Raw genomic sequence first — 14077 nt, 5'->3', positions numbered from 1 at the left:
CAAGTCTTCAGAATATGAGTACGTTGTGTCTTATTATGATTTACCGCATTTCAGGCATATATTCAATTGTGAAATAACGATTTTTTCGAAATGTAAATCATTACAGTAAAACTTTACTAACTACTTCAGCGTCATGATTTTTCGAGATCGTTCGCTTCTCTAGAACCCTTTATTGTGAGATTGTGATTTTGTTTCGTTTTAACTGCCGAGGTGCAGGGTTGGGAAAGAGAGATTGAACAAAAATAGATTGATGATATATTATATATAATTTTGAATTTTCTGTATGCGACATGAGTACTTTTGTGTGTACACCATGCACATACGATAATAAATGTCGTATCGAACATACAAATTTACGAATATAGTATCCTATGATTTTTTGTTGGGATAAATATTTTTTAAAGTAATCGAAAAAATGGTTAACCACTCGTGACAAATTATTACGATCTATATGGTACTACAGATCTAGTAATATATGTTAACGTGTACATACATTATAATAACTTACGTGCTTTTTTAGATGATTTAAGATCTAACTGCACATACATATACATATTACCTCACCTTGCAATAAACTCGTTATTATACATAGATATTGCAGATTTTAAATGAATATATTATCATGCACATAATAAAATTCACATTTTATAATAAATATAATAACATTCAGATCATAATAACAAAATACCAACGTGTACATAGTGTATATGTATATTACAGGTATACAATTACATAAAAATTAAAATTTTACACAAGATCCACAACTAATACATTCCTATAGAGAGATTCAAACATTCCTATTAATTTATTTAGAAAGACTATCGTTCAATACTAATTAAAGTAAAGTATATCCTTTCTTCTTTCACGCGATAATTTGCAATTTCTTCTTTTTTTAACATTTGTCTGATACACTTTTGTTGTTCAAATATCTTTCAGATTTTGATATAACTCATATTATGACATACGTTTCAATGTAGTTATCATTTGCTTGGACGTAACGATGAGAAGTTAATTATGTGAATATATCGATGGTCAATCACAAACTATATTCCAAATCGCATTGATATTTTAACTCCTGATTACATCTGCGTTAACGAAATACATTCACGTCTGATGTACTAAAAACTTACGATAAGACTAAACTATTGTAGCAACGTCAGCGACAATTTTTGCAGTAGAGATTCCGAATCAACACCCTTTCATATCACTTTGCGACTTCTTTATTTACTTCATTTCCAGACAATTTAGAAATAATCAAAGAATTCTTTCGTTTCAATTTCATCTTGGAAGACTTGTTTAACTTCGTCTGTTCGATTTTAACGAAAGGTTTCCTCGTCCTGCTAAATACGTTTTTAGTATTTTGCTTGTTGCACAAAAAATATGCCCGTGACGACATTTTAGAAATCGCCTTTTCCGAAGACGCAGATTTCGACGATTCTCCGATCTCCGGACGGGTTTTAACGATTTTTGGTGATATTATTTTTAATCGTTTAGAATTGTGTTTAACGACGCTAGATTCGTCACTGGTAATTTCGTGCTTGTAATTACTTACAGATAACTTCCTAGCAGTTCGTTTATGCTTTGCCATTTTAGGCGGCCCTAAAGTCGATCGGATATTAGCCACGTTTGAAGTTATACTTGGAATATAATCGGCAGATTTCAATAATTTTTTCCTTACAGCAATTGAGGATAATCTCATATTCGAGGATACATTTTTTTCCTCGGGTTTACTGCAATCTTGATTTTTATACATTCTGTGGCTTGTGATAGGTCTCGTTCTTCTGCTGCTCATAATCCTCTTCACATTAGTGTAAATAGAGGATGCTCGTCTTATCTTATTGGACTTTGCTGCCAGGTTTATATCACTTTTCAACGAATTACTCCCATCCTCATCGGGGACGCAATTCTGCTTTACTTCGAGTGGTTCTATTGTCGATTGATCCGTACTAATGACGCCACTTGAATTCTGTTGAAAGAATAAAAGAAATAATGTTATGGAAATAAAAGCAGGAAAGATTCCACTTAAATAATTCTGGAAAGTTTATAGAATCGTTTGCAATAAATTTGTTCGACTTGCGTCTTTATTTTATAACTGGTTAATATTTTTCAACAATTATGTTTACATAAACGAACAAACATCAGTACAGACTCGGAGGGTCATTGAATTGTGTCAAGCTAAGAAAAAATCTCATTGTCTCACTGTCAGCGAATAATCACACTAAATGAATGTGTATGATACCAAAAATAAAATGTATATTATTCTGCCGATGACATCATGACTTGATACTTGATTAAAATGTTGTATGATATAATAAAATTGAAACGTGTTCAGTATTAAAATTCGTTCGTAATTGCGAGGTAGAAATTTGTTTGTGGAGATCCCAGGATGATATAAGCAGGTGCAAAGAAAATGTAAAGCATAAAAATCTGTCCTAATAAAATTTTAGTTTATTTATACAATCGTATAAATATGTATATATGTCTTTACACATAAAATACATATGTATATTTGATATATTTTATAAAACAGTATATTCACATTGAAAACGATTACATCTGAAAGTGATTCAAAATTGTATTGTTGTATATCTTTAAGAATTTGAAATTGATCTATATTATTTATCAGCCTTTTGAACCGTGTTTACGTTTCGAGTGTAATGTAAGAAAAATGTTTCTTACATTAGAGTATTTCGCAAATCTGTGAAAATGGTCTGTGCGTCTGATTCTGAAGTATGGTGTCGCTTTCAAAAGTAATTAACAAATGATCCATCGATTAAACTTGTTATAAACAGTATGAATATAATTAGTCAGACACGTTCATTGTAATTGCATTGTGCACATTTGAAGGTTGGATAATACGATACTAATGCTCACAACCTGTCTAGAATCAGTTTTAACTCAATGGGAGTGAGAAGCGACACACTTGGAAGCCACGAATATTTCAATCAGGCCCCAGTTTAGATTGTATGGCTTTTACCAAAGAGAATGGAATAAATTCCTACGCCACCATTTAATGAGATTTGTACATTGGTACAAATTCTTTGATCCCTATTTGTTTTGATATTGATTGGTACTCACGCTTATTAGTTACAATATGTGAGGATCAGATAAATTTTACGTATATTTTAATATTCTGAAGATTTAGTTTTCTGTTATTGTCAGTTCTCATTCAGAATGGTCGACTTCAATGAATGAATTGTCATTTTTTAAATAAGCTTTCCGTGATGGCTGCAGCATATTGTGTAGAAGTTCTACCAAAAATAACTAACAAAATGGAAAGATAACATGATGAATAAGTTCACAGGCAAGATTTAATTTGAAATTCCTTTACATCAACTGGAAAACTTTTATCACAGATCATTACCGTTACGGATAAATTTATGATGCTATATTATCTGTATTTATTTAATATTTTGAACTAATCAGTTGCAGTAATTACCTGCTTCAGAAATAACTTGCCTAATGTATCTCAATCTTTGTCTAGAATCTTTGGCCTAATTGAGCCTAACAATTAACAAATACAACACAAATTGTATTAATTACTACAAACAAAAATAGGAAATGCTTCATGTAGGAATGATATGTTAATTAACATTTTTGTCTTTACGTTAGTACCTATATTCGTCAATGATAATATAGGTAAAACACAACTTATTGGAATAAAATGAATTAAACATTAACGAACTTTACATTCTTAATGCAACATTAATAATGTAATAGTTATCAACAATCCAATAAACAGGGATCAATTGAGCTCTTTTTTAAGATTAATTTTTAGGAAATACAATACAAGTGGGGAAAAAAGTTAGAACATATAGCTAATTTGATGAGGTACGGTCTGTTTTTATAAAATGATACCAATATTTGGCAGAGATAGTAATATCCATTTTCAAGTACTAAAATTTTGAACCTTGGTATAAAGTTTTAATGCCTTCGTGGCTCAACTGGAAATCAATCCCTGTTCGGAAATTGCAGTATGAAGAATTTATAAGCATTCAATGCTGCATATTAGAAATTTTTCAGAGCTTCTATGCGTCACATTCCAAAATAAAGTAAGAATTTAAAGATATGAAGTACCACTAATAAAAATGTTACTACAAAGAAAACGATGACAGTAATAATATATCGATTTTCATTCGCATTTTTAACTTATATATTTGAAAGAGAAATGGACCTAAAAAAAGTAACAATAACAAAAATGGTTAAGACATAATGCATTGCCTTATCTCGGTGTCTATATATTCACTTTTGTCATCTGTATTTGAATTTACCTTATTCAATGGTCGGTTGAATGACGACGCAAGGTTGACATAAGTTAACTTTAGGTATGAACGAACACCCCTCAGTGAACGATATTGGCTGTTCGGGAGACGACTATTGGGATTACTTGTTGTGAGATCTAGGATTGATGGTCCTAAGGCAGTTCCAACCTATGAAAGCAAAAATAATAAACTGCAGGGTCCAAGTAACGACTTAAAGTTATGAAAATAAAAAGGATCTGATCCAAATAAATGCAATGTTTGCAAATTCTGATATCAAAGTGAGCTATAAATCCTTATCTGTAATTTTCAAACTCATTATCAGGAGTGATAATGTGAAAGTTCATCCAACCATAGTTTTCACTCCATTTTCTCGTAAAGGAGCATTACCTACCTCTTCAAAAACTGATGGTGAATATTTTGGTGGAACAAATATGTGGTTTTGATTTTTGCTAACCCCATCCCGAACCCTCGCTGGGATTGAATTTACCATCCGACCCGAGTTGTAGTTACACTCCAAAGTATAGCTTCGAACCAAACCTGTCAGTTTGTAAACGGCTACTCTTCCTGAACCCTCGCGAGACATACCGTCTCGTTTGTCACTGCATAACATGAAAGGTGTTTTGTGTACGAATTGAATAATGTTAGATTTTCACATGATACTTGGCTACTCGAACTAACGGCTTCATAAGTATTTCCTTCATTATTCTAAGTACATTTCAATCGTTGCTCTACTCTACTTTTAGGTAAAAATATAATTTTACTTACATCAAGTACATATTTCGTTCAGCAAAATTGCACGAAGTGAAATGAAAATTAGCGTTATTGATTGACATTAGTTTTGGTAACAGCATACACATGATAGTGTCTTCTGCATCGTCAAAATAATTTCCGTACATGAATACTCCTTTCTTCGAGGCATGTCCGTGCAAATCGATGTACAAAAACAGTCCCGAGGCCTCCGGATCAGTAGGTATACGTCCGATACCTACAGCTGTACATGATTTCTTGGTAGATTCTTCCTCTTGCTTTTCCACCTTTGTCTCTAATTCTTTAACAGAATCCTCGCCATCCCCTTTGTAAAAAAAAATGTCAAGTAGTTTGTAATGAGTGTGAAAAGAAATTGAATTCAACGTAGGTAATATCTAAATATTATTAGTTCATTCTGTAACAAAAACTAACCACACAATGTGCGAATCGGCGTCCCTTCCACCAATTTACACATTTTTTCGGAATCTGGTTCACCTTTGCTTTTTTCGTCCAATGTCATCAATGTTACCTACGAAGTAGTATCTGCATCAACGATAGTTGGATTTGTATATTCACCATCAAGAGATGGATGTGCAGTATCAAATTGTAAAAGAATTGTGCCATGATTATGATAACTACCTGTTGAAGCAATCTGTTTGTTGTATCTCGAATCACATTTGTTACAGAGCCAGTAGGTCCAATCACATTAACGCTGTGTTGACCAACTTCTAAATTAATATTTACCAATGGTTTTTCAGAGCTCGATTCGTCTTCTGGTATTTCGTAATTATAATGATGGTACCTAAGCACATTGAAGAATTATATTTTTTTTTACCTTAGATTCATAAGGATTTTTGAAAAGCTCAATTTCTTTTGCTTTTTTTTTTATACACATTCAATTTCTTACCTAATTATTGCCCTGGCAGCATATATGGTAGGATGGTCATTGAAGGATGGATTAAGGTATACTCGATTCAAATTTACTCCCCTGGTGTCCATGCGATAATGTCCGTTAGCAACTCCGTCAGGATTGAGCATAGGAATCAGTTTGAAGACGTATAAACGGCGCAAATTAATAGCTACGGGGTCATCTCGATTGAGAAGTAAATTTAAAAATCCATTGAAGACAAAAGTTGAAGGAGTTTCCCCGGGGTGAACTCTGGCGCTTACAAGAATGACCTGATTGAAGATTTTTTCAAAATTATTTATCGTACACTATGTCTCAAGAAATTGGTAGAAAGTTTAAAAGTAAGAAATACGCTGCACCTTTTTTCCCCTAAACTTGAACGGTCTTTCTTCTTCCTTTATTGGAAATAATCGATTCAGCCTAGCCTCTCTCTCGGTTGATATGTTATGATGTGAACTAATCGTTATCAAATCGAGTCTCCGTCCCTCCAAAGACATGATAGCACACTCTCTTTGATAGTAGATGTCATCTGCGACTGTGGGATTTTTTTTCGTCATCTTAGCGTCAATTTTCTTTAAAAAATTTTGCAAGTCTGTATAAGAGAATGGATAAGTGAAGGCGATGTATGTAATAGCCTTGATATTTTCCGCCGTACGAAACACAAACGAAAGAATGAATTCGCTGCCCTTTTGGTCCACCTGCAAGATTTGAAAAAATTATTTTTAAATTGATGCAATATCAATTTCTGTCACCAATGACAATAATAACGATATTTAAAATTTGCAAATTATCTTCCGTCAAGTTTGAATTACAGAGAATGTTGGCTTGTCCCGGATTCGTTCCCACTGAGGATGCCCTGGTACAGTTTTGTAGACCGGGCACATTCCTTGGCTGAACATTTTTAGTTGCTTATTAAGATTCACCACGTTTATTTTAATGAGAACTCCCGGCATCGGCGATTGGATGCCAAAATAAAACCATGTCCTATTGGTATTTTGATAGTCTGTACCATGGCAATCGTGTTTTGTCCATACATTGAACTCGTAATCTGGTACCTCATCGGAATTTGAGCTCTTGCATGTTTTCCCATCATTTTCAACACCTCCTATAACAGAATTAAGGATTAATTTTATGTTTTGCACGATTTTTTTAGTTTATTTTATAAGTCTAAAGGAATTGAGTTATTACCATTGTTAGGAGGATCTGCTGCAGCTTTGACCTGCTCTACTTTGGCCAAATTAGCGGAGTCAAAGGTATTGTAGAATAAAAAGTTACCGCACTTTATTTCCTCTGTTGTAGTCGCCATTATTTTTTATTAGTTACATGATTTCCTGAAAAAAGAAAGGAGATTTTGCAGACTAAAAAAATACTGCGATTAGATAGGATTTGGAAAGTTTATTTGATGAATTTCAAACAGTGTTTAGGAAAATATATATCTGTAATAGAATTAGTTTGGAAGACTGACATGTTCCTGTATAAATTATTTTTATTATTGACTTTAAATTGTTTAATAATTAGCGATTTATCCTGTGAAAACTAATTGGATTTCAAACATAATTTGAAACAGTATCGAATGATTTCTATCAGTACAATTGTTTTTTTTATAACTGATTTTTCAAACTGTTTTGTGTGCAGCAATATAAGCTAAGGCATAAAATTCCTGAACAATAATTTATAGAGTTGTCTAATAATTATTATACTAGCAGTTTAGAATGATATATATATTACGCCACGTTGCTAAGGAAATGTCAAATAACGAAAGTTCGAAGTAGTAAAAATGTCGTAACGTTATAATTTTAGAGCAGCAGTTCAGAGTGAAAATAGAATTCTATTGATATATGTAGATAAAGATCATGGGAGACTAAAATTAAATGTCATTTACTTTGGAGGATAACTAAAAGCGTTTTAATATATATAAGAATGACAAGTTGTATTAAATATCGGAGATGGTATAAATTACTCTCCTAGATACGATTATCATAAACATGAATAGTATTTCATTATTAATCGATCGTTAGAAGACAATTTTTTTGCAATCCATCGTGAGTATAGCGACAGCTGACAGAGATCATATGATCTCTATTTACATTCACTCTCCGCATGATCGCCGTACTACTAAATGAAGAAGTAACGAATGACAACACTGAGGGGGGAAATAAATAAATAAATAAATAATCTGAAGCACAGACCTTTCTATAGACGAGAACAATGCCTTTGTTCAACACCGAGGAGATGATAGAGTATACAATAGTTCATTTTTTGAGGGCGGGGTGTCATAATCTTGAGATATAATCAGAATCACAAAGCCTTGTTTGTAAACTTCTTTACGATTATTTTCCTACCCACGAATACAGGCGAGTCCATTTTCGGTCAAGATCCACTTCTCCCTCCCTCTTTCTCTTTCTTCTCCTGCCACGCTAATCATTCCCAAATGAGTTGAGGTTTTTTTTTTATATCTAGGACGTTCGTGCGGGGTTTGGAATACGCATAATCGCACCATCTGTCAACGGGACGACTAACCTGCAAGAGCTGCGTCACGATCGGTATTTTTTATGTTCGTACTCCCTTGAGCACGTGTGGCTTGACGTACGTTAGACCAGATTTTTTACGATTCTATTAACAACCCTAAATCATGACGAGTACGAGCGCTGAGGAGGACATCAAAGTGTTTCAATCGCTCGGATTGAGCGAACAGAAGGCCAAAGAGACCCTGAAGAATGTGCAAGTGTCGAAACATTTGAAATCCGCTATTGCTGAGGTGAGACATAACCTCAAATTCCGGATGTTTGCCGGGTCAAATTTTAAACATATTTCTATGAATTGTTGCCACCTCTGATTATTAGCCAGAACTCCCAAGCGCACTTAATTTTCGATTTCGTTTCACCGCGAAGTACGTTATTTTTTTTACAAAAATTATTTACTCTTCATCATTCGTCTCATCGTCAAATACTTTTTACAAATGTTTGTCGACGTGTATGGGCGAGTGCGGTCTTCTATTAATCTTAAAATTTATTATGTTCCTGATTACAATTGAAATTATTTTACCAGAAATTATATAAATAAATTGTAGCATAATTGTCAACGGTTCAAACCATTTATTCAACGCCACAATTATCATACTGAAAAACTAATCAAACATAATTCCGTACAGGCTAATAAGTATGGTGCTATTACCCCAGATGTTGGTACATTACTATACCATCTAGCATCTAAAATAAAGCTCCAGATTTCGCACAACATAGCTCTTCTCTCAAAGTTGGTCGCAGCACGAAAGCTCGACACAACTCAACGGGTAGATGCTGCGTTGGAGTATTTATTACAAAATATTGAAGGCACCTTATGTGTCGAAAAATTGGAGAAGCACTGCGGCGTCGGGGTGGTTGTGAGTCCGGAAGAAATTGAACGTGAAGTTGAGATATTAATAAAAAAACACAAAGATGAAATTTTGGAAAAAAGGTGATACATAATTTTGACAATAAAGAAAATCAAATCATTATGAATTTTTTGAATGTCCGTGGAATTTAAACACTTACATATTTTTTTGCCACATTATTCGTGTTCCAGATACCGATTCAATTCTGGTCCTCTGATGCAAGAGGTACGTAAAATTCTCCAATGGGCTGATGGAAAGGCTGTGAAAAGTGAAATTGAAGTCCAGCTACTCGTTCTCCTTGGTCCTAAATCAGAAACTGATCTGGCCCCAGTGCCTAAACAGAAGCAAGTAAAAGCAAAGCCAGCTGTAAAGAAAAGTGATAAGACAGATGGTAAGAATGTATTGTAATGGCTTGAAATTTCTTTTTCAACTACTGAAAATGAGTATGAAAATACGATGAATGTCTGAGTGAAATTAGTTTGTATGTTCACTACAATGCATCTAAAGAAAAAAAGGAGAAAATTGAAGAAGAGAAATCATCTGAGGCCCGGACAATAAGCGAGTTGATGAAAACTAAAGTTCATTTTCATAAACCTGGGGAGAATTACAAGACTGAGGGATATGTTATTACTCCTAATACTCATAATCTTTTGAAAGAACATTTGAAAATCACCGGAGGTAAAGTCAGGACAAGATTTCCACCAGAACCTAACGGGATTCTTCATATCGGGCATGCGAAAGCCATAAACATCAACTTTGGGTAGGAGTTGTATTTGATCATCTATTTATCTATTGCCAAATTTTTTACTTATATCACGATGACAGTATTCTTTCAATTTAATTTATAGCTATGCAGAAGCCCACGATGGATTGTGTTATCTACGTTATGATGATACGAATCCTGAAAAAGAAGAGGAGAAGTTTTTCATCGGCATTCGGGAAATGGTAGAATGGCTTGGATACAAACCGGCAAAGATCACTTATTCATCTGATAATTTCCAACAATTATACGAATGGGCTATCAAACTTATAGAAAAAGGTCTTGCATATGTCTGTCATCAAAAAAGTGAAGAAATGAAAGGATTCAACCCACCACCTAGTCCGTGGCGCGAAAGACCGATCTCTGAAAGTTTACAATTATTTCAGGTATGCTTATGTTACTGGAAAACAATACGTATAAATAGGAATCCAGCTTCCGTGTGATTAACGAAAATCCTTTCAGGATATGAAAAATGGGAAATTAGAAGAGGGTGAGGCTACATTGAGAATGAAATTGACTTTGGAAGAAGGTAAACAAGACCCTGTTGCCTACAGAATAAAATATTTTCCACATCATAGAACCGGCGATCAGTGGTGTATTTATCCTACGTACGATTACACGCACTGTCTGTGTGATAGCTTGGAGAATATCACTCATTCTCTTTGTACAAAAGAATTTCAATCCAGGAGATCCTCATACTACTGGCTTTGTAACGCACTGGATATCTATTGCCCAGTACAGTGGGAATATGGAAGATTGAATGTTGGATATACAGTGGTCTCTAAGAGAAAAATTGCTAAATTAATCGACGAAGGATTTGTGAACGATTGGGATGATCCAAGGTAAAGTATTTTCATACGGTACATCAATGATTTCCAAAGTAGGGCAATAGAAAATCCTCTACTTCCAATCAACTGTAATAATTTAAATCCATAATTACGTATGTTGCAGATTATTTACTTTGACAGCCTTACGGAGGCGAGGCTTTCCTGCGGAAGCTATAAATAATTTTTGCGCTCAAATGGGAGTAACTGGTGCTCAGGTGGTCGTTGATCCAGCTGCTCTGGAAGCAGCGGTTAGAGATGTCCTCAATATCACCGCACCTCGAATGATGGCTGTTTTAAATCCCGTCAGAGTGACGATCAGTAACTATTCTGATGAAGGTGCACGTACAATAAAAGTCCCAGATTTTCCTAGTGAGCCAGAAAAGGGTTATCATGACATCATTTTTGATGATACCGTTTATATAGAGGCATCTGATTTCAAAGAGGTAGATGAAAATTGAAGATTGGTTAAAAAAATGACTAATATGCAATTTCTTTATCCACTCATTTCTATTTTTTTCAGAATGCTGAAAAAGGGTTTAGACGGTTGACTCCGAATCAATCTGTTGGATTGAAACACACTGGTGTTGTTATTACATTGCAATCTGTTGAAAAAGATGCTTCTGGTAATATTACCAATTTGATTGTCAAGCAACAGCCTGTATCAGATGCAAATAAACCCAAGGCATTTATACACTGGGTCGCTAAACCATCATTAGCTTCCGTCAGATTATACGAGCCCTTGTAAGTTTTCGTTTTTCATGTAATTTCATTCAAATATTTACTGTAAAGATTTGACAATTTTTTTGTGCTTGTGTTTTTGCAGATTTAGACACAAAAATCCTGAAGATCAGAACGAAGTTCCTAACGGATATTTGAGTGATATTAATTCACAAAGCAAAAAAGAAGTTGTTGGATATGTTGATGCAGGAATATTGGACAACGTGCAGCCTTTTATTCAATATCAGTTCGAAAGAATCGGCTTCTTCTCCGTTGATCCTGACAGTAAACCTGGAAAGGTCTGTAATGATGCATTTAGAAATACTGATGCAATTTTATTGGATTTCACATTTGATGACTTGATTGATTTTTGAATTTTTATTTTAACATTTCAGCTTGTGTTCAACAGAACGGTAACTTTGAAAGAGGATTCTGCAAAGGTTTAAAAAAATTGAATTCATATGTAATATAATTGTAGAAAAACAGTTAGTTTGTTTTTGTATTTCATGAAATTTATACCAAACGTAACTTGAAAAAAATCAGAGAATCTAAGAGAATAACGCAACACCTAGTCATAGGTGATAATCCAACGTCACTGAGAAAAATCGGACTTAGAGTACTGCATTTGAGAATTTACAACATTGATTTGTTTTACAGCTATATTTTTTACCTTCTAGTATACCATAGAAGCAATATATATACAATAGAATACTGTTTTTTTTTTTCACTCTCGCTTTATTGCAGTAGCGATCATACATATTTTTGTAGTTGTAATAAACGGTAAGCATACATAATTACAGTTTCTATACATCGTTGCCGACGGTAGTGGTGTTTTCTATTTGTTTTAAAATTCTCTAAAATCTCATTTGGTTGTTTATACTTTGTGGATAAAGGAAATTTTGGAGATTACTCTTAACTCAAATTAGATTAGCTGTTTTAGACAAGCTATAATCAATTCATCATGCAGGACTCATAAGTCGGGACCATGTACTTAATGTTGATGAATGCGTCTTCCCCACCATATCTCTCTAATATTTCCAGTGTCTCTTGTATCACGTCCGCGGCGTTTTCTCCTCTTTGTTGGGAGTAGTCAATACCTTCACCCAGATTGACTAAAACGCGATGAATCATTGTTATGACTTTAGGATGATATTTTAAATAAAGATTACAGTTTATCCAACTAGGTGCGTGAAAAAATCTATTCGTACCATTTTTGTCTTTGAGTAAGTTCGGGACTGGTAATATTTGTCTAAAGTAAGGAACAAGGGCCTCTCCGACACAATCTGCAGACCGCACGAGATGTTGTAGCATCTTCATTGTTGTACAGATTATTTCTGGGACTTTCGTATTCAATGCAGCTGCATGTAATATTTAAATGATTAGGTAAATAAATATGCCTCAAAATTATTGTACTGTGAGAAACCAAGATAAAAAAAGAGGATTAAGATCCTTCCTACTCTTGATTGGTATTGCCTGAAATAAATCTTTCAGCAATATATTTGTCCTTAATCTCACTTTTTATGGGTATGATAAGTTGTGGAACTACTGGTAATATTTTTGGTCCGCCATGAGCAAGCAAATCAGCAATTCCTTGAGTTACTAAAAACTTGTAAGGGTTTTCGGTTTCGGTCATTCCATCGAAAAACATTGGCAGGTAGTGATGAAAGTCTAGCTTATCGATGTCGACTTTCCATCCAATTTTTGGTCCATTTCCTTCATTTTCCAAAGAAATTGGAAGCACACCGCTTGTGTAGTATTTTCTAAATGCCGATGGCTTGGGTCGACGCGGCTTATACAAACCACAGTGCGGTGGTTTGGCAACTATTGTATTTTCCTGTAAAAAGTAACTCATTCAAGAGACAACTTGTCACACATCTAATCTAAATTAATTTAAATCTTGAAATTACGCATTATAGAAATAGTTTTGTACCTGTAAAGCTTGTATCGTAAACGCAGGTACTACTCTTGGTTTTCTGTTCTTATATTTTGGAATGTCTTTCCGAATTTCTGTCCAAAATTCTTTTTCGTTTACCATTACGTATTTCTTTTCATAAACAAACTTGACAATTTTAGATGTACGGTCAAGACGAACACAAAACTATATCGGAAAAGATGAGCCAAGGCCTGATAAGCTGACTTTCAAATCACTCGAAGCATAGTTTTAATTGTATACTTCAGTATTGAATGAACATGACAAGTCCCGCATAAGAGAAATTACCAGAGCTACTTGTAGTTAAAGCAGTATGTGAACATAGATTGTGATCAGTGTTTAGATCAAACAAACTATTGCTTCCTAGCAACCAGCAATACATATACAGAGTAGCTTCATTATTATGCTGCATACCTGTCAGTGCTGTGATTAGTTGAATATATACGTAGATCTAGTTTTTCACGGTGCACAATTTCAATTCCCTCTGTCACTGTGAAATGTTTTTGACTGAAGAGCAAATGATAAAAAATTTTTTCTAAAACTTTAAGTATTCG

At 34.1% G+C, this 14077-nt stretch overlaps 3 protein-coding genes across 3 annotated transcripts; 1 reads left to right on the top strand and 2 right to left on the bottom strand.

The window, feature by feature from the left end:
• Positions 1 to 878: 878 nt before the first annotated feature.
• Positions 879 to 8401, bottom strand: LOC124407743 (cytosolic carboxypeptidase-like protein 5). Its single transcript, XM_046884198.1, has 11 exons — positions 8106 to 8401; positions 7105 to 7247; positions 6729 to 7021; positions 6276 to 6614; positions 5917 to 6188; positions 5649 to 5811; positions 5442 to 5538; positions 5028 to 5334; positions 4654 to 4861; positions 4272 to 4430; positions 879 to 1966 (listed from the first exon to the last, which is right to left on the bottom strand). Exons 2-11 carry the CDS (start codon positions 7220 to 7222, stop codon positions 1205 to 1207), a joined length of 2718 nt encoding a protein of 905 aa, XP_046740154.1. The 5' UTR covers positions 7223 to 7247; positions 8106 to 8401; the 3' UTR covers positions 879 to 1204.
• On the top strand, positions 8377 to 12768 carry LOC124407746 (probable glutamine--tRNA ligase). The gene is made up of 10 exons (XM_046884212.1): positions 8377 to 8674; positions 9068 to 9372; positions 9481 to 9680; positions 9797 to 10049; positions 10138 to 10435; positions 10512 to 10891; positions 11001 to 11319; positions 11397 to 11617; positions 11700 to 11892; positions 11989 to 12768. The coding sequence occupies exons 1-10, from the start codon at positions 8549 to 8551 to the stop codon at positions 12037 to 12039; spliced, it is 2346 nt and encodes a 781-aa protein (XP_046740168.1). The 5' UTR covers positions 8377 to 8548; the 3' UTR covers positions 12040 to 12768.
• LOC124407780 (parkin coregulated gene protein homolog) lies at positions 12545 to 13811 on the bottom strand. The gene is made up of 4 exons (XM_046884299.1): positions 13524 to 13811; positions 13109 to 13427; positions 12802 to 12951; positions 12545 to 12705 (listed from the first exon to the last, which is right to left on the bottom strand). The coding sequence occupies exons 1-4, from the start codon at positions 13626 to 13628 to the stop codon at positions 12545 to 12547; spliced, it is 735 nt and encodes a 244-aa protein (XP_046740255.1). The 5' UTR covers positions 13629 to 13811.
• Between the last annotated feature and the right edge of the window lie 266 nt (positions 13812 to 14077).

Source organism: Diprion similis, chromosome 1 (assembly GCF_021155765.1).
Source record: "Diprion similis isolate iyDipSimi1 chromosome 1, iyDipSimi1.1, whole genome shotgun sequence".
Lineage (NCBI taxonomy): Eukaryota > Metazoa > Arthropoda > Insecta > Hymenoptera > Diprionidae > Diprion > Diprion similis.
The sequence above is the reverse complement of the archived record's forward strand: the minus strand, read 5'-3'. Positions and strand labels throughout refer to the sequence as shown.

Coding starts and splice junctions, on each gene's coding strand:
- LOC124407743 (XM_046884198.1), bottom strand. CDS start 7,222: ATGGCGACTACAACAGAGGAAATAAAGTGCGGTAACTTTTTATTCTAC. Junction 5,812..5,916: donor GCTGCCAGGGCAATAATTAG/GTAAGAAATTGA, acceptor CAATGTGCTTAG/GTACCATCATTATAATTACG. Junction 5,539..5,648: donor CAAACAGATTGCTTCAACAG/GTAGTTATCATA, acceptor ACTACTTCGTAG/GTAACATTGATGACATTGGA.
- LOC124407746 (XM_046884212.1), top strand. CDS start 8,549: ATGACGAGTACGAGCGCTGAGGAGGACATCAAAGTGTTTCAATCGCTC. Junction 10,436..10,511: donor AAAGTTTACAATTATTTCAG/GTATGCTTATGT, acceptor AAATCCTTTCAG/GATATGAAAAATGGGAAATT. Junction 10,892..11,000: donor AACGATTGGGATGATCCAAG/GTAAAGTATTTT, acceptor CGTATGTTGCAG/ATTATTTACTTTGACAGCCT.
- LOC124407780 (XM_046884299.1), bottom strand. CDS start 13,628: ATGGTAAACGAAAAAGAATTTTGGACAGAAATTCGGAAAGACATTCCA. Junction 13,428..13,523: donor TTACGATACAAGCTTTACAG/GTACAAAACTAT, acceptor TACTTTTTACAG/GAAAATACAATAGTTGCCAA. Junction 12,952..13,108: donor ACTTATCATACCCATAAAAA/GTGAGATTAAGG, acceptor TATTACATGCAG/CTGCATTGAATACGAAAGTC.